The sequence below is a fragment of the Lissotriton helveticus genome, chromosome 9 (assembly GCF_964261635.1).
Source record: "Lissotriton helveticus chromosome 9, aLisHel1.1, whole genome shotgun sequence".
Classification (NCBI taxonomy): domain Eukaryota; kingdom Metazoa; phylum Chordata; class Amphibia; order Caudata; family Salamandridae; genus Lissotriton; species Lissotriton helveticus.
In genome coordinates this window covers 725,184,286-725,203,658 of record NC_136070.1, presented here as the reverse complement: position 1 = coordinate 725,203,658, position 19,373 = coordinate 725,184,286, and the positions used below count along the sequence as shown (strand labels likewise).

The following is a 19,373-nucleotide window of genomic DNA, read 5'->3' as shown; positions in this document are numbered from 1 at the left end:
CAAGATATCAGCCATTACTCAATGGAGTAGTCCTACCTGGGTTAAAGAAGTGCAATCCTTCCTAGGATTCACTAACTTTTACCGGAGGTTTATCAACCATTTCTCGGATCTTATCACCCCTATCACTAGACTCCTTAAAAAGGGAGTAGAATTTAATTGGGATACAGAAGCTGAGAAAGCGTTCCAGACCCTAAAAAACAGATTTACCTCTACTCCCATTGTCCAATATGCGGATGAAACACAACCTTATTTTGTGGAAGCCGATGCCTCCCAATATGCAGTGGGAGGAATCTTATCCCAGCAAGAGCCTAACAGCGGCATTCTGCATCCAGTGGCTTATTTCTCCAAGACATTGTCTCAGGCGGAACAGAATTACACTATCGGAGAAAGAGAGTTACTGGCCATAAAACTCGCCTTTCAGGAATGGCGCCATTATCTGCTGGGCTCCCCACACACCATCACCATCTATTCAGACCACCGCAACTTAGTTCAAGTTCAAGTTCAGAAATTTGTATAGCGCACTACTCACCCAGAGGGTCTCAAGGCGCTTGAGGGAGGGAGGTGAATTTACTTATCGAATATCCAGGTTTTAAGTTGCTTTCTGAAAGAGAGGTGGTTCTGAGTGAGGCGGAGGTGGGTGGGGAGAGAATTCCAGGTTTTAGCCGCTAAGTAGGAGAAGGATCTTCCCCCCATGGTGGATCTGTGGATGCGCTGGATTGCGGCGAGGGCTTGATTGGACGATCGTAGTTGGCGGGAGGGGGTGTAGAAGGATAGACGCGTGTTACAGTATTTCAGAACTGCCAAAGCCCTAACCCCTAGGCAAATGCGATGGGTCTCTTTTTTTGGAGAGTACGACTTCCAAATAAATTTTCGTCCTGGGGTCAAACAAGGTAAAGCTGATGCCTTGTCACGTCTAGGTAAAGAACATAAATAGTCAATAGAAACACCTACTGCCATTATTCCCGAAGATCGCATCATTGCGGTAGGGGATCAAACTGTAGATTCACATTCCTTTCTTACACATCTGGAACAGGTATACTCTACCTTAGATCAAGAAGAGTGGGTAAAAAACCCGTCCAATACCTATCACCGATAATCTCTTCTTTCATAACAGCAAATTATACCTCCCCACAAAGGAAACACAGAATCTGATTATCGAATGGTGTCATGCCCTACATTTAGCCGGTCACCCTGGAGAGGAAAAGACCCGATTGACTTGTCAGAGATGGTTCTGGTGGAAGGGTATGACAAAAGATATTGCAGCATTTGTACACGCTTGTCCTACCTGTGCCAGACAGAAGTCTTTACATTGCGTTCCTGCTGGTCTTCTCTAACCATTAGCGGTGCCCAATAGTCCGTGGTCTTCCATTAGTATAGATTTTATCACCGATCTTCCTTTGATCCGAGGATACACCACGATCTTAGTAGTAGTGGATTTATTATCCAAGATGGCTCATTTCATCCCTCTCAGAAAGATACCAACAGCCTTAGAACTCACAGAAGCCTTCATTCAGAATATTGTGAGACTACATGGATTGCCTTCGGTAATCATATCCGACAGAGGCCCCCAATTCATCTCTAAATTCTGGCAGAATTTATGTACAGCCCTCCACATAGACCATCGCTTATCATCTTCCTATCACCCCCAAACAGACGGGCAGACAGAGAGAACCAATCAGACCTTAGAACAATTCTTGAGATGTTTGATCACTACTATTACAGGAGATTGGGTTCAAGCCTTACCTTTGGCGGAGTTCGCTTATAACAATTCTACCCATTCTTCATCTAAGATATCCCCTTTCTATTTTACCTCTGGCTACCATCCTAAATTTCTACCCATAGAACTACCTCCTTCCGTATCCCACACACCTGCCGTAGTTGATCACCATACACATCTCGTAAATCTTTGGGAACAAGCCCGACAAAACTTGAGAGAAGCCAAAGAAAATATGAAACGACAAGCTGACAGACATAGACGTCCTGCCCCTGTTTATGATATAGGTGACTTTGTGTGGTTAGCCTCTAGCAATCTCAAGTTGGAAGGGCCACGTAAATTACAACCCAGATATGTAGGTCCTTTTCCAATCTCCAAGGTTATCAATCCTGTGGCCATTAAACTAGATCTGCCTCCAGAAATGCAAATACATCCTGTCTTTCACACTTCCCTGCTAAAACCCTATCAAACTCCCTCTTGTCAAGAACCCCCCCACCCCCCATTACTGTAGATGGTAACTTGGAATATGAAGTTAGACGTATCCTAGATTCCAGAAGAGTGAGAGGTAGATTACAGTATCTAATAGACTAGGTTGGATATCCCCCCAGAGGATAGGTCTTGGGAGCCTGCAGAACAGGTACACGCCCCTTTGTTGGTCAGGAGGTTTCACGCATTGCATCCCACTAAACCACGACCTGTGAGGAGACCTTTAGGGGGGAGAACTGTTAGACCTCGAACTAGGGCTACCACAAATGCACTACAAATACCATAAGGCCTCATAAGGGGGATGAATAGTGTGCTGTCCCATACTGCCTTGCGATAGGTCACCTGGTACGAAGGGAGGTTCTTAAGCTACCTGAGATGTAATGGCAGCGCTTGGCTTTCCTGCCCTGACCTGAGTTATGCTGTTCTGGATTCCCTGTTCCCCGATTCTCCGCGCTGACTTCTCCTACTGCCTTTGAGTCAAGCTCCACCTTTGTCAGCGTTTGCTCCCTTGTTTGGTGTGCACATTGAGAGCTACGTTTTCTTGTTCGTACCTTATTCTCTGCATCCCTGTTGGTTGTTCCTCCCGTCACCCCACCCCTGAAGGTCGTGAGTCCCGAAGATTCTGCAGCTACCCCCATCGAAACCCACATCGCGACCCAGCTTCTGTGCACGCGCTGCCTTCACTCTGCAAGCAGCGTGCACTTCAGAATCATCGAAGAAACCAGATACTTGGCGTCCCCGTGGAGTAACGGGCAGACGCGCCTTTTTTTTACCTTGTTGAAAACTTTATGCGAACATTATACACGGAACGGGTGTCTAACACCTTTTTTGTAGCGTCTTCTCAGCGCTTTATACTTGCTGCATCGCCTGGAAATCACGCATCGTTTTCTAGCGTGTGGACCGCCCAGCTACATTGTTGCTGCTTATGTCAATTCCAAAACATACAAGCAACGATAATATTTGAAGGACCTTTTTGGGCTATTGTGAATATATTACAAGGACTCTTGGAGCCTAAAGTACTCGGACCTTTTGGGAAATTACTTTTCTTTTATGTGGTGCATATTTTGCAGAAGCTCTGGATTTTCCATGCTGGTGACATTAACCAGAAGCCTTTTTTTATAAGAGACCAAGACGTAAGGTATCAAGTCTTCTGCCACATGTTCGCTGGTGAGTATGGGATAGCACACTGTATGGGGGTGACATTGAACGAGCTTATGGTATATATACACTTCCCTGTTAAATAATCTAAGTTTTTTTGATTTGTTCTCTCCTCCTCTGCAGTGATTATACCACCTTCCTGTCTGAGCCTATCCGCCCTTCCTGCCTGTGGCTCGCATCTGCGGACATATTGTCCTTGGTCTCTTCTTTTTCTGGAGTGGTTATTTCCTCGCTGTTGTGTTCTCTGTAACACAGAGAGGGAAGCACCTTTGGGAAAAGTTGAGGCACAAGCTTCGCTCCTGGGGTTATTGGTATCCTGCCTGGACACTCTATGCTCCCGACAGCGTGCAGGCACACTTTGCACACTATTGTAGGAGATGATGGGGTAATCGGTCCCGAACCCTTACTAGCCTATTGATTGAGCAAATAGTAGCAATGGTGCTTGACCGTGACAGGGGGAGACCCCTGACCCCCTAATCTAGAAAAGTAGTTCCAATTGAGAGTCTGGAAAAGCTTGACAGATTTTCTTTTTCCCTGGAGTAAATTCCAATGCAAGGTTTGCAAAATAAAAGTTTTTTAATTTTTTTAAGTGTCTGTGACTCGTTTTCATAGCTTCGAGTCAAATAGTAAGAAAAAAGTGACAGCAAACTTTGCATTGGAATTTACTCCAGGGAAAAAGAAAATCTGTCAAGCTTGTCCAGACATTCAATTGGAACCACTTCGCACACTACTGGTTCCTCCCCCCCATTCCTGCCGCACATAGTAGTGGATGTGGACGGTGTACACACCACGCCACTCACCGCCCTATTGCCAAAAAAATGCCAACCTAACCCCAGAGTCAACACAATAGACAGTACGGTGAAGGCTTGGCGAACAATTGCAATCCGTGCAGGGAAAGAGACGCTATTTGCCCCCGCATTGCCGCTGGCACACCACCCTGTGATATCTGTTGCACAAGAACTGAAGGCGCTGGCTCTCCTGGCGGAGGTAGGGGTAACCACTATGGGAGATGCATACCCAGATGGCACGTTCCTCACACTGGAGGAGGTCTCTGTGCACCAAAACAGTGCCCCAATGCTGCCATTTTCTTACCACAGACTAAAATAAGCTCCTAGAACAATGAATCCTGCCACCAAGTAGCGCCGCAGACACTAACACAGCTGCAACTCATGCTTGCAAGCTCATCCAACACAAAACTAGTAACCTGATTATATAACGCATTGCAGACAGAGGTAGTTGCACAATATAGCAAAGGAATTGAGAGGTGGAATAAAGTCTTCGACATTCCATTTACACAGAAAGATTGGGAATACTGCTGCACACTAACTGGTTACCTGACAGATATTGCAATCTAAGAATCACTCATTTTAAATATATACAACAGATGTACTACACCCCAATCCAGTTACACAGGTATGGGCTGAGGGAATCCCAGGCGTGCAGAAGGTGTAAAGCGTGAGAGGCAGACTTCATGCCCCTAGCATGGCACTGTGAGAAGTTACAAGAGTACTGGATACAGGTAACTGAGGCTGTCTGATATGATGATGGAGGAAGTGGTGTGCACACCACACATGTGCCAACCTGGCTGGTTGCGGGACTGCAAATGCAGAACCGGAGACTAGTAGCAATCGCACTCCTGCTGGCGAAGCAAAGTAGGCCAAAATTGAGGTGGGAGAACAACCGCACAAGTAGCACAATGGTTAAAAGATAGAGCATACTGTAAGGACCAAATGACTCGATACGCCTAAGTACCCCCAGTGGGGTCTAGGCCTAAAGACATATGGGCATCTTTTACAGCATACCTTTTAAAAACTCAAAGTGAAGATCCACTAGATAGACCACTAGATGACTGAACTGAGCATGGTGCTTTGTTGTTATATCCTGGCCCCAGAGGATTGATAAGATATATGTACAATAAACTCTGTGTGTTGCCAATACCCTGAAGATGTGCTATGAAAGGTGTATGGGTAATGTGATTGTGCTGTAGGCACTGTGTTTGGTATTATCTTGTTATTGCATTGTATAACTGGAAAATTGAATAAAGAAAATAAAAAATAAATTTTAAACAATAGGACATTTTTCATTTTCCTCACAAATGTTGGAAATGTTTCAAGTCCAAGCCCCTCTTTATTGAGCACTTCAACAGACAACACATGCCCAGCCTACAAATTCCACCCAAAAATTACAGGCAACAGAGAATCAGATACTTCCACGACAGTGAAGACAGACAACGAAAGAAGGGCTATCCCGCCAGTACATGAAGACGCCATATTAGTGTACTTACGTTTTCAAGTAATATTAGCTTATAATGCATTTACATACCTTAAGATTCGTCACTAAAACATTATGAAGATTGTAACGAAAAATACGTAACAGGTCTCAGGTAACCAGACTACCTTAATAATAAAGAAACGCAGCATACCGTTATGTATTACCCAAACGACCTCATAATATGCTGCAATCGGCAAACGCTACAGGACGAATTCGATGCACAAAAAAGCTATAGCAATTTAATATTGGATTAGCCGGTGATAGCGCCACACATAGTTGTTACTCCAATATGGCCGCTTTCGCCGTACATGGTTAACCCCCTCCTTTTCCGGTCCTATGAAAGCTCGTGAATCGTCGATTGGTCGGATGACTAATACTGCGGATGCCGATTGGTCAACCTCTTCTTTGTCATTCTCTTTCCTTTTTCCTGTGACACCCTAGCAGTCTGACGCCATTTTACGGAACGGCGCTGAGGAAGCAAGAAAGTCGAGCAGTTCTTGTGGAAGGGATACTCGGACGAACAGACTGAGCGGGAGGGGGAGAGCGGCGGTCAGTCTCCGCCGTCCGCGCCATAGTTGTCGCCGCAGCTGCGCCATTATCATCCTGTCGCCGTTCAAGCGCCGACGCCGTGTTTCTGAGACGCATAAGACTATAAAGGGTGGCGGGTGGTAATTAGAGCATCGCATCCATTTTGTATTTTTTGGGGCGTCACGAGGGCTTAGGGGTGGGCGCCGTCGCCGTCGTAGAAAGACATATTTTGCTTCTTTGCTCCCTTTCCCATTCACACAGTCTTTACACGCATCAAGATGAAGATCTTCGTGGGCAACGTTGACGAGCAAACGACGCAGGAAGAGCTGAGCGCGCTCTTCGAGCACCACGGCACAGTGGTGAGCTGTGCAGTCATGAAGCAGTTCGCCTTCGTTCACATGCGCGAAGAGGACCGGGCCCTGGCCGCTATAGCGGCACTCAACGGCCGCGAGCTGAATGGCCGAAAGATGGTGGTTGAACTGAGCAAGCCGCGGCCTCTCAACACCTGGAAGGTGTTCGTGGGCAACGTCAGCGCCTCGTGCACCGTCACCGAGCTGCGCAACCTTTTCGAGACCTACGGCAGGGTGGTGGAATGCGATATCGTGAAAGGTAAAGGAGCATTGACCTTCCTACCGCTTACTAACCGCAGCACCTCTCACTGTCTCTTCAGTCGCAGGTTCTAGAGCATACAATATAAAATTCCCCGTGACCCCAAAAGATTAGACCCATGAACCCGAAGGGCCACGGCCAAACATTTACATTCACAGACTATGCTCCCACTAAACTACGAAGTTATCTCCTACCAAGCAAGTGTTTCGAAACATTAACCGGCGTTTGTTACGCTAGTCTCGGACACATGCGTCACTTACTCTTAGTCCCACAGTAATGGCCTTTAGCGTCTGACTCAGCCTTACTACTCGTAACAGGCCTTTTTTCAAATCCTTCGAAATTGCCTTTGTTTGGGTGGTTATTATGCTCTTTATATTTAAGGGGGTTTTGCTGTTTTAATGTTTTTAAACTTTTGGTGAATGAGTATTTCTCTTGTACTGAATGAAGCTAATAGTGGACATGTAGTTAAATCCCCACCAGATTAGCGCAACCGTCTATCTGTTAGGAAGGCTTCAGGCATGTATTTTAAAATGCACCTGGCCTTCCGACGGTTCCTAGAATGTAAATCGTGTTTTAAAAGCTCTTTCTCGGGCTGTCGATTGGGAGGTTAAGCTCTGGGTAGTGAGAGGCCGGAGCTTTACTGTCGTTCAATCAAAAGTACGTGCTCTGTCAAATGATAAACTCCATATGCTCAAACTTAACTACTGTAAGCATGTGGGGCGTCGACTATCCAACACGATTTTAGACCAGCCATGTTATCGCTAGTACTATACCATGTAGATCATATGGTTTCTACCAGGCCCTGGTAAAGCTGTCCTCTCGATGGGTAATCCTGACCGCAGGCTTAATATTTGGAGTTTAAAGTTTTGTGATTTGACCAATTTATTGGGTACGATTCTCTAAACCTTTTAGAATAGGGCATCATACTCCATGTTTGAATAACGTCATCTTGAATCTTTGGGCGTAAAATCTACTCGTGCCTAAAGAAACTACCCACAGATAGTGCTTTATGAACTGAATCTGTATATTTAGGTGTAACCCACAGCTTTGTGAATCGGTCCTGTGAAAACGCTCGCCCCATGCCAGACATTGGATGGTTGCACCTTTACAGTTCCCACTCTCCAGCAAGGGTTATCGGTGTTCTGTTTCCTGCTTTAACTGTTGAAACATTTGTACGGATGTTTTTTGTTTTTTTGTTTAGTGTCCCACTATGGTAAGTGTCCCCATGTGCGTGATGACCACCTACTTGCGGTTATTGGATTAAGGGATGCATCCCTTACAGTGTGGCAGATAAGGGTGACTGCTTTGAACAGCTCTGCAGGTCCCCTTCTTTGCCTGTTGCTGTTGTCCAGTTTGAGATACGTTGTTGAAAGGTTTATGGCTCTGACCAGCCAGGTTTAGAGATATTGTAGGGATTGGTCTGGTAGAATGTTACTGTCATCCCATATCGAATTGTTAAATGTTGTCAATTATCTAGCCGGTTGGGACCTGCAGTTGTGGACTAGCTTTAGTTTCCGATGATTAGCCAGCAATATGTGGTGCGTCTTTCCAGTTACTGTATGCCAGTTCCGTTGGCTGTGTACGGTAGTGGATCATGGAGAACCATAGCAGACGTTGCATGTCAGTGTGAGACGATCATCAATCAGTTTGGTGGAGTTATGCAACCTGCATGTACTATAAGTGGCTGCTGTCCTCTGTTTTAGAATATTAGTGTGGGCCAGAAGTGTTGCATATGAATTGACATGTTTGTCGGCGGTAAACTACAGATTCTACTTAAAGGTGCGATTATTCCAGGTTTTAATACATGGCTGTGGTACTTTTCTCTGGGGGGACCCACTAGCTGTAGGTAGCCAGTGAGGGATTGCAGGACTTGAGCATGTTTGCTTTGGTGAATAGAGCGAAGGAATCTTAGAATAGTCGTTTGATTAGGTTGTGCTTATGATGAAAGTGGGTAGCAAGGATGGATTAATTCATTTATTGGTGTCCTGGGTTTTTTCTCTTGAACTTTAGGTCAAATGCCGGGGCTAGTGTTTTTTGCCAATGCCTGCAGGTCGTGATCTGGTTTGGGAGCTTTAAAATTTTGTTCATGTGTAATCCGCTCTTGCGTGTCTAAGAATCTTCTTATTTTCGATACCCTTTGTCTGCTTGTTAAACTGGGTTTTATTGTGCCTTTAAAAAAAGAAGGGGTAGTTACCCCTCTTGACTAACGGAATTATCACACCTGCATTCCAAACTTTTAAGTGCTGTCCACAGAGTAACTGAGCAAAAAAGACAAAGTAGTGCAATCTGATATATATCTATCTTAACTATTATCTAGAAGTCGAGTATTTGTATATGACTTTATTAGCCTTAACCAGCAGATATTTGTGATCCTATTTAAATTAGCCTTTCCTCTATTCTGCCTTAATGTATCGCAATGCAGTTATTACCAGGGCGATTTTTGCGGCCGCTGCGTTTTCTTCGTAAATATGTATTTATTGCACATTACGTAATCCATCTGTTGCTGCAGATTTTAACCAAAAATGTGTAGCTCAAACGGTTCCAAAGCTACTAAAAATGCACTGCTGCACGCTTTGTTGTGTGGTTATTTGCCATATTGAGTTTTAAATTGTTATTAATTGGGCAGAAATGCTGCCCACTGTTAAAGTGTAAAAAAAGACAGTGATGTGATAAATATGGTTACAAAATATGCTGCATTCCACCGCATAATTTGTGGCCTTGCGCTATAATTTAGACGACCCACCCATTTATATCTTGGTCCTCCCGGGGCATAATTCCAGTCGCCCTGGTTATAGCTCTCAAATTAACACGTTCATGTTAAACGAGTCAGCAGCGTTTACAAGACGCTTGACTTTATAAGAGCAAAATTTCAATTTGGGGAAGAGTGCCGAAGTTGTTTATAGCGAGATCGTATATTACATTCAAGAATTACCTGCGCCATAAGTTCCACTTTTTGATTTTCTCAAGGGCTGCATGTACCCTTAGTCGCATTATTGAAATCTTGTGATACGGTCGCTGTAGGTGGGTGAGGGCAAGATATCCCCTTTGGCACCCGACACAAATTTCATCCGGCCCCGAATTTAGTAGAACCCCCGCACCGTCTGTCAAATGAAGCCAATGCTGCCACTCCGATTTTCGTCTGCTTTGAAAATTATTTCAAATCATACACAGGTTAAGGTCACACTAAAATAACTTGCGTCATCTAAAATAAAACACCTGACCGTAGACTATCTAACACGCTCATTAAATTTTATCAGATGCCTCATACGTAGTTTGCCCTACTGCACTTATTGTTTTAGGGCATGCTTATGATTTCACAATGAGCCGTGAGAATCCTCAAACTGGAGTTAAGTGTAATGCATGATATCTTGCGCCCCGTTCTGTGCTGCCTCGATAGGGAATTTCTGAATGGTTAATGGCTGCTAAACTGTTCTGTTTAAAAAATATATATATGCTTGAGTGTACAGTCTTAATTGAAAACTGACCTATTAATGGCGAACCATTTAAACTTTACTATTACATTTGAATGGCATTCATAACTTCCTAAGCTTCCGTCATAAAGGGCATTATTGTAGGCTTAATAGAAGAGGAATCGTTTTAGAACCGAAAATAATGTAATTTCTCTTTTCTTTTTTTATGTAGTGTTCTTTGTTCGGGCTTTTGTTTGAGCTTTACTACTGTTTCGATGGGGCAGGGCTAAGAGTTTAGCGCTTTCCCCAGGCTCCTCTACCTCAGTGAATGGAACTGACCCTGCTTCAAAGCTAAGGTGAGCCTGGTGCTTCCTTACATGAACTCTGAACATTCGTGTCCATATTTCACCCATGGTCCTATGTGTAGCCAGCTATACACCTTGTGTAATTGAGCTGCCAGACACGAGTTGAGCACTGCTAAACCTGATCAATGTTTTGTGTGTGGGTTGCACATCTCTTGGTGCTGGTTTCCTTTTAAACTGAATATGGTTAATTGTACCATGTTTGCGGTTTATTGCAAGTCTTGTTAAAAATTATAACATTATTCTGTTTTATACAGGGTTTTTATGTACTAATGTTACAGGTGAATTTAGCAGAAGGGCTCTGTAGGGCATGGCACAGTTTTGAAGTGTGAGATGGATTTGGAGTGTGTGAAGGCTAGGTGCTAGGAAGAGCTGGACCATTTACCTTGTTATAATCTTTAAATGGAGGTGTCTTCTGCTCTTTTCTAAATTGAAGAGTTATGGGCAGCTTTATGAATGTGGACGCCGGTCCAGATCGTGGGTGCATATAAACCTCCAGAATGGGGTCTGTAGAGGCCGATATGGTCAGCTAGATAAGCAGGAGTGTTTCTATGATGGCTCTGCAAATATGCACCCGTCAGGCATGTGCTGTTTTATCAAGGTGGGGGTGATGTGGTCCTGTGGAGTTAATGTGGTCAATGTGTTGTCTCGGGTCCCTTGATCAGGCCTTGTTCATTTATTTTTATTTCACACAGTTTTATATAGCGCGAACTTGACTACCATTCAGATAGAATTTAAACTCATTCTGGAAGTTGGGCTCCTGTGGTTATAGTTTTAATTTTTCAGTTAGTATTAAGTCATTGTCTCTCGACGGTGAGCCCATTGTCACTGGTGAATCTGGTGAACTGGATGTGGCCGTTCATCTGTCCAGTTTCCTATCTTGGCACCAAGTTTGAACCATTACAGTTTGTCGTTAGCCAATAGAAACTTGGTGGGTCAGTTAAATGCTTTACTTGGACGTCTGGAAAAGTTGCATGCAGCTCTTGGGGCGTTTGGTATCTAGCAAAGGAGACTTTCGTATAAAGCATGTGCGAAGTGTCATATGCACTGTGCTTCAACAGTTTTCTATGCTTCTCTGTCATGGTACTTAGCTGAAATGCTGGAAGGTTATATTTTTTTGCTCTAGCAGCTGACGCTCTTAATGATCAAAAATGTGCTCGCAGTTTTTAGTTTCGACACACGATAGGTGTTTGTACATGAGAACTGGAAATATCATTTAATTCAAGTTTTAAGTAGCTGCATAAGCAATAAAATACTTAACAATCTGACACTGTTAAGCACTCCGTACGATTTATCGTTCTCAGTAGTAACACACAGGACCACCTCGTAAGGCATTACAGTTAACAAAGTATACCTGAATCATGTCTGACTTATAGGCCATAGTTTAAACTTAAAACCATAACTCTAGTTAAGCCAGCAATTTGTGGTATGATGTAGAACACACACAGAAAAATACCCCACCACCCTTTCCCAAAAAAGGTAACTGAAAGATGGAGGGAAATGTCTGCTAAGCACCACCTAATGAGTCATGGCATAAGTTATTTAAAATCTAACAAGTGGGAGGCGACGGAAGAAACTATTGGTTTTGATCCATTTTTTTTGCTCCCTGCCCCCCCTCGTCTTTGAATCGCTTACGAGAGTGGCTGGTCTGTTCCTTTAGTATATATTTTAATCTTAACAATACCTTGCCTCGGTAATAAATAGAACTGCTTAATGTTTTTTTAGCTTGTCCCTAGTGTTTCATGGACAGTAGCACCTGTGCTACTTGATTTGGTGAGCGACCTTTGTTGTCATACAGCTGGGATGACGTGGCAGAAGTCTAATATGCCTACAAGTAGGAACTACATTGTAATTATTTTAATGGTAGTGTTCAATAATCGGTCCTTCCTCCCAACACTCTTTAAACGTAATCCACTGTTTTTCTTCTAAGAAGCTCATTTCCTCTATTTAGGTGTGACCAATGCAGCTTTAGCCGTTTAGACTACCAAGTAGTGGTTCTTAAAAACAATGTAGTACTTAGTACAGGGAGACTGTTATTTAAGTCGGCCCCTTGTAGCCATTGGTTTTCATGGGTTGCCGTTGTTTGGATGGGCCGTTATTCGAGGCAATTTCATTCCCTGTGTGATTGTGTTCCGTTTGTTTTCATTGGGTTTCAGTGAAGGGGAATTATGTAGTCCCTTAGTTTTACCTCATAGTCAAGGTGTGGCTTGTGAATAAGACCCAGCTGATGAGAACCAATGTATTTTCTTTGATGTATTTACGTTGCAGTAAAGATAACATTTTATTTGCAGATGTACATGCAAGTGTGTGCAGTTTCTATGTTTTAGCCTGGGACAAAGACTGTTCATTTATCACACGTGGATGCATTTTTTCACTTGGAGCTTAATAGGTATATCAAATGCGATAAATTCAGCCAGTTAAAGTGCAAACGTTACCTTCTGGCTCATTTTTATAATACTACTTAGAGTTCTTTTACCTCTCAGCTTACTTGGGGCACTGTGGTCCAAGATATTTCGTTGTAAGATCTTTTTAGGTCAGGTTTGGCAAAACTTGCTGCCGAATAACACGCGCTTATGACACAAAAGCTACTTTGACTTTACCAGTGCTTGTTTGAAATACACCTTTAAAGAATTTCCTTACTTTACGATCCGCTAGGTTCATGTAGGCTTGGGTCATTTTTTCTGAAGGCATGAAGAGCAGGTTCGGAAATATCCTTTCCCAGGAGTGTCTGATGTTCGAGTTCTTATTCGAAAGAAAGGACTCCTTTAACAGTATTATCTGAATTCAAGCCATCGTCAAGTGTACCGTACCCCCTTTTGATATTCTGCTTAAGTGTAGACTCAAGCTTCGTTAATGTACGTAGTTTTACGTAGTTTTTTTTACCAAAATGCCTCATTAAATTTCCACTTTACCTTTACCAAATTTTGTGAAGCGTATTTTGCTGCTTTTAGACTTGAGTGGAAATATAGGTATTGTCATGTCAATTTTGCTAAACCCTGCGTTTGAGGCAAGTGTTCGGAGTAGTTAATAATCCTGCATGAATAATGTTAGGATATGCTTTAAGTAAAGCAAGTTTAACTTCATGGTGTTGAGTACAGATTAAATGTAGGGGTTGTGCAAATAAAAGGATAGGCTGTCATTTCACTACATTTAATAGTTGATCTAAAGTAAGACATGACGTCATGGAGTCCAAATATGCCCGTTCTATAGTCTGCCATAACACATTAATGTAAATCTGTAATATACTTTGTAACTGCAAATGTTGAACGTTTAACAATATTCACTTGTGCTTTCGTATCATTTCAATTATTTATTTACTAACTTTGTTGTCTGTATTCATTTTCACCTCCTCTTCTAATCGCTATCCTAGTATGTTTTGTTTTTTTTGGGCGGGGGGGGGGGGGGGCGTGTACATGACCAGTTAATTTTTTTTTAGAGTTGCTGTTGGCTTGTTTGCAGTAGCTCTTTGGCTAGTTTTCGCATCTTGAGTCCATCCAGTGAGTTTAGTCGAATTGTAATTTGGCTGTTAGATTTTGTAACTTTAATAATATAACCATCGTCCTACTTGATTGGGTATTTAACATTTGTGAATATGGAACGGGTCTGTCTGCTACAAGCCCTGTTACTGTAAAATTGTCGTGAAATGTTTGCATTTTGGTGTCTGACTAGTAACCATTTGTCTACTGCTTTATCAGACTACGCTTTCGTTCATATGGAGAGAGAATCGGAGGCGAAAGATGCAATTGAACACCTGAATGGGAAGGAGCTGAAGGGGAAAAGAATTAATGTTGAGCTCTCTACTAAAGTTCAGAAAAAAGGATCTGGCCCAAATGGACAATCTGACAAAAGCCGACGAAATAACAGGGAAGACTCCCAGACGCGGAGTGAAGATTTTGATCAACGCAGATCTTTAGATAGTATTTATTCACAGTATGCTATGACGTCTCCATATGATCAGCGTGCTTATCTCGAGGCAAGCAGGTATGATGCTTATGAAAATAGACAAAGACTACAGTCTATGTATTATGGAAGAGATCGAAGCCCGATGCGCCGATCACCACCATTAGTGACTGGTTATTCAATGCCTGCGTCTGCGCTAGCTGCCCAGTACAGGGCTCAGTCTGGAGCCTATGGGTCGCAGCTGGCATCTGCATACGGGGCGCAGGCCTCCGCTGCACTGGCGTCTGCTTATGGCGCTCAAGCCTCTGCTGCTCTTGCAGCAGCTTATGGGGCACAAACCTCTGCTTATGGAACATCTGCCTCCGCTCTAGGGAGTACCTATGGAAACCAAGCTGCCTCCTCACTGGCATCTGCCTATGGAACTCAGACATCGGCTGCGTTGGCTTCCGCTTATGGAGACCAGGCATCTTCATTGACTGCTGCGTATGGAGCTCAAGCTGGTACTGGGGGCTCTGCTCAGTATTCTTCCCAGACATCTGGGTTGGCCTCACCTTATTCTTCACAAGCATCGGCTGCGCTGGCTGCATCATACAGACAAGCTGCCGCTCCTCTCGGAGCCTACGATAGCGCAAGCCAACTTGCAGCTCTTGCACAGCAGTCTGCTGCATATTCTGCATTGTCTCAGCATTCACCTACAGACACTCCAGGATATGAGCGCACACGCCTCTCTCCCCCTCGAGCTTCTGCCCTTGATGCCTACAGAAAGTCGCCAGAGCTATTGAAGAGGTATGTAACTTTCCTGCAAGGCCTCTAGAGATTAGGCCATGCCTGATCTGTTCAGTATGGCTCCTGTTTTGCCTTGTAATGGTGGGGGAAATCATTGCAGTGGTTGGTGAAGGGTGCGAAGGGGCAGTGATGCACAGGAAACCTATACTGTCGGTTTCATAATTTTGTTCCAATGTCCCTTTTACCTCGATTTGCTGCGCCGTCTCAACTTGAGGCATTCAATTTGTTTACTCGCTTCCAAAGTGTCGCATTCCCCACACTGATGTCCAGGCATTGCAGTTTTTTTTTTTTTTAAACCAAGGCAGCGGGGGCACTTCAGCTTCTCCTTTGCCTAAAACTCACACATGTTGCTTACTACCTTATTCGCTTAACTTGAAAGCAAACCTATCTACATTTCAGTGCTTTTGCTTTCACTGCCCTATTTAATCTTGGTGGCCCACGAAGATGTACATCGGCTAATAGATTTTTAATTTATTTATAAAGTTGGATAATTTGTATACCAGGCGAACATTTCGGTATGCATCGAAGTAACATGGATAGTTGAGACCTGTTTACTTTATCCAGCAAACGTTTAAAAGTAAGGATGTAGAATGCTGCTTATGCCGAACGGAGGCCAGTCTCGAGCAGGATTTTTGACTCACGACCCTTTGTTCCCAGAGGTGGACGAGTGTCCGCCATGGTAGCAGATACCTTTCTCTTCCACATGTTAATGTTTTCTTCAGGTGATTGTGTCGGCCTGCATGTGACCACTCCCGAACAATCTTGCCTTCCTCACGCCTAAAAACTAGATATGTAAATAAGGTGGCGTCAATCTGCTCTCCCTACAGTTACCTTTGGTTGCTTGCAGATCCATTTTTCTGATGGACGTTTTAAATGCGAGCAAGCAACATGCCTGTGTTCATATTTCCCTTTACCTTGGTAAGATGGTATCTGATAACTTGAATGTGTTAGGAAAATTATTTGCTTAATGTGCCTTCATTCGCAGGCTATTAATTCTCTTTAAAAGTGTTCCAAAGCTTGGTGTTGCATGCTTTTTTATAATACATGTAAACAAATGTTAAACTTTGCTGGTTTCTAATGTGACAAAGCTCGCCAGGCTTTACTTTTCGTGAAAACGGAGGCAGCTGAATTGAATGGAATCTCGGAAGGTACTTTATGGCCTGCACATTGCTTCCCCAATCCTTCTTTAGGGCCTGGCTATGTAATCCAAATTTCAAGTGTATACATTTTTTGTAGCTCTACAATGGGACGCTTTCCAAGTGTTAACATTGACTGTGAAGTTTACCCCCCCCCCTTTCTCTCACTCACACCCCCCCCCCCCCCCCTCAAGCCACCTTTTCTCACTTTTGGTTAAACACGTGTTCAATCCGATTATCGGACATTAATTGCTTCCTATGCAAAAATCACAATCATCTGAATTAGAGATGCCCAGGAGGGCCTTAGTATTATGATCCCAAACTTCGAATATATTTTCCCTTTTAAAGTATTGGCACTACCGTTTAAAATGTTGAGAATTTGTTGAACACCATGTTGAGATGTGTACGTAAAACAACCACCTAACTATCAACATACATTTTACTATTTCTGTCATCTTTCATTTGGATCGTTTCTGTCATCTCCCCCGTTAAGTCCTTGGATTGGTCTGACCCTATTTAGCTCCAAAGGCTTCTGCAATGTACTGCGATTCAATCCTTTTACCCTGTCTTGCAACATTTTTCTGGCAAGTACACTTTTTGGTCTCCCGATCATTGTTGCATTTAGAAAAACGATATTCTAAATCTGGACAAACACATTTTGATTTGATCACCTTATTGTGGCATACACTGTAACTACGGCGTTCGTCCTGCCTTGGGCGTTATGCGGTTACCCCTTGCGCTACAGGTTATCCCGTAGCCCAGAAACTCTTGGCTCCTAATTTCCCACATAATAGCTTCGAATACTATTCTGCTTGATTGGTTCATGTCATAGATCCAGCTTCTGTTTTGCAAAAGGTGGAACTAAAATTGTTACCTGGTATTTTTTTTTCTCCCATTCATGTAATATTCCTTTTGTCTTGACCAGGTTTGGGTCTGATCGCCGTTATACTGAGTCTGAATACCGCCGTTTAGCAGAATCGCAGGTTGCATACCGCCGTTCGCCGCCGTTGGAATATCGCCGCCCTGCAGAACTACAATCCGAATATTCAAATTATGCGGCTGCCTATGGCGATTATCTGCGTGCTGCACAGATGCAGTCTAATTTCCAGCGCCGTCTGTAGAGTGGTCATGGGTTGGACAGTTTTTCATTTGCTGGCTAACATTTGATTTCACAAACCCACTGCAGCCCCTATGCCCTAGGTCTGTGGATTTGCGTGACATAAAACCTTGTTAGCATGATCATTTTATACTATGTTCATCCATTGCAGAGGAATAACAGCCTTTTTTTTTTTTTTTAAACCCATTTTAGGCGCAGGGGCTTGTCACAAATGTGTTTTTTTGAAACCGAATGAAGTCTCCTAAAATGAATGTTAATTTGCAGGTTATTACAATAGTGTTTTGGATCGGAATGTCAATGCCAACTTTGTACCCAACTTATTTTCCTACAGTCATTTTAGCCATTATACTTAAAGCCCAGCAGAAGCCTGCCGTGCTCGCTCCAAAAATCAGGACAATGTTTGTGTAATGCGGCAGTGAGCTCACTTTGTCTGCACCCTACACTTGCTGTTCCTAGCATCTGGTAGCTGTTTCGTTTTCGTGATGAACACTCTGTATTGCTATTGCCGTATTTTATTTTTTTGCAATTGTGTAAGGTTTAGGTTTGGCTGCTTTTAATAAAAACTGTTAATCTTCAGAAATGTGAAGTGTTTTTTTTTCTTTTTTTGTTACAATTATGTCATAACAATGTATTTTGGGTGGGAAACGCTAATGCTAGAACAGAACTGTCCCCAAATGCATATCCCTAACTATTTGGCAGTTCTCGTCATATATTCCAGCTAATGCAACAGATTTTCCTGCTAAATATTCACTGTTCTTTTGGCATTAAATGTGTAATGCTTTTTTTTTGTATTGACTGCAAATAAACAATATTGGTATTCTAAGGCTGACTGGACTTTACTTCCTTGCCTTAGATCAAATTACTGGTTAATATTTATTTTGTTTGTTTTCATTCTCGCTTGTTAAACTTAATATTCCCACACTTTCAGGGAGACTTCCATACACTGCCTAGTTTCTCTATTGCAGCATTTCAGTTTTTTAAATTGTTTTTTTACTGATCAAGCATTATGTAAGTGTGCTTCTTATAGTGAATGCCTTTAGGTCTTCAAACTTTTGAAGGTTGAGCCCCCCCCTCCCCCCCCTGCTGAATTTTTTTTTAAATGTCGGGCCCCCCATTACCACCTGACAGAAATTTCTGGAATCTGATACACTACATAATCGACCGCCACCTGCATATCCCGAGCCATATCCAGCAAATAATGGTCAAAACAATGAGTCTCCTCCTTCTCCGTGAATTCCCTCACTACCACTCACCAACAATGCACCTCATCTCTCTGGCACCTTTCTGCCGGCATATAATTTTTTTATAGTGCTACTCATAGTTTCATCATACTCGGGGGCATATGTACAACCCCCCCTATAGAAACCACACCGTCACTGTTTACGACGTTGTGGTTGCGATAGGGGCATTGACCTATTTACAAGATAGAGTTAAGCCACTTAACTTGGCTTAACGCTGCCTTGTAAATAAGGCTCTTTCATGCTATGCTTAACGTGAAAGGTTGGGTGTTGCGGTGGGCGTTCCACTGCAACAGGCACTGATTTTGATGCGGCGCCCTATTTACAAGGGCAGTGTAAAAGGGAGGCATCGTTAAAATTAAGAAGAGGGAAACCTTGGTCTTAAGCTGGAGAAACAAGAAAAAATGCATTATTTCTCCTAATTTTTGCTTCATCAATGTGTGCTGCCTTGTTCAGCACACATGAAAAAAGCAAAATGCCTTGTATTTGTAATCTTTAAATAAAAAAATCGATTTTGTGATTTCAGTGTGTGCTGCATTAAGCAGCACACAAGGAAGGAAGTGTGACCAATGGCATTTAAAGATTGTTTATGAACATGAAGGTCCCCCTGCATGCAGACACCCTTGCACTATGGTGTCTGCGTTGGCGCTACACTGCA

The 19,373-nt window shown here is 43.2% G+C and overlaps 1 protein-coding gene and 1 long non-coding RNA gene across 3 annotated transcripts in view; one reads left to right on the top strand and one right to left on the bottom strand.

The window, feature by feature from the left end:
* The window catches only part of LOC144781822 (uncharacterized), a 120,349-nt gene extending 114,418 nt beyond the window's left edge, over positions 1 to 5,931 (bottom strand). Inside the window, exon 1 of the long non-coding RNA XR_013601072.1 lies at positions 5,781 to 5,931. This is a non-coding gene — a long non-coding RNA (uncharacterized LOC144781822). The remainder of the gene's footprint in view (positions 1 to 5,780) is intronic.
* A 67-nt stretch (positions 5,932 to 5,998) lies between these two features.
* RBM14 (RNA binding motif protein 14) lies at positions 5,999 to 18,300 on the top strand. 2 transcript variants are annotated; one of them, XR_013601071.1, is made up of 4 exons: positions 6,073 to 6,766; positions 10,409 to 10,532; positions 14,234 to 15,224; positions 17,286 to 18,300. XR_013601071.1 is itself a non-coding variant. In XM_078660835.1 (3 exons), exons 1-3 carry the CDS (start codon positions 6,436 to 6,438, stop codon positions 17,479 to 17,481), a joined length of 1,518 nt encoding a protein of 505 aa, XP_078516961.1. In that variant the 5' UTR covers positions 5,999 to 6,435; the 3' UTR covers positions 17,482 to 18,300. The 2 variants fall into 2 exon arrangements, 1 of the variants encoding a protein (XP_078516961.1); XM_078660835.1 differs by lacking the exon at positions 10,409 to 10,532 and having other exon boundaries at positions 5,999 to 6,766.
* Positions 18,301 to 19,373: the final 1,073 nt, after the last annotated feature.

Bases quoted from the DNA above. Each gene is read 5' to 3' on its own strand.
- RBM14 (XM_078660835.1), top strand. From the start codon at position 6,436: ATGAAGATCTTCGTGGGCAACGTTGACGAGCAAACGACGCAGGAAGAG. The intron at 6,767-14,233 runs GTAAAGGAGCAT...CTGCTTTATCAG, and splicing joins GGAATGCGATATCGTGAAAG to ACTACGCTTTCGTTCATATG. The intron at 15,225-17,285 runs GTATGTAACTTT...TGTCTTGACCAG, and splicing joins TCGCCAGAGCTATTGAAGAG to GTTTGGGTCTGATCGCCGTT.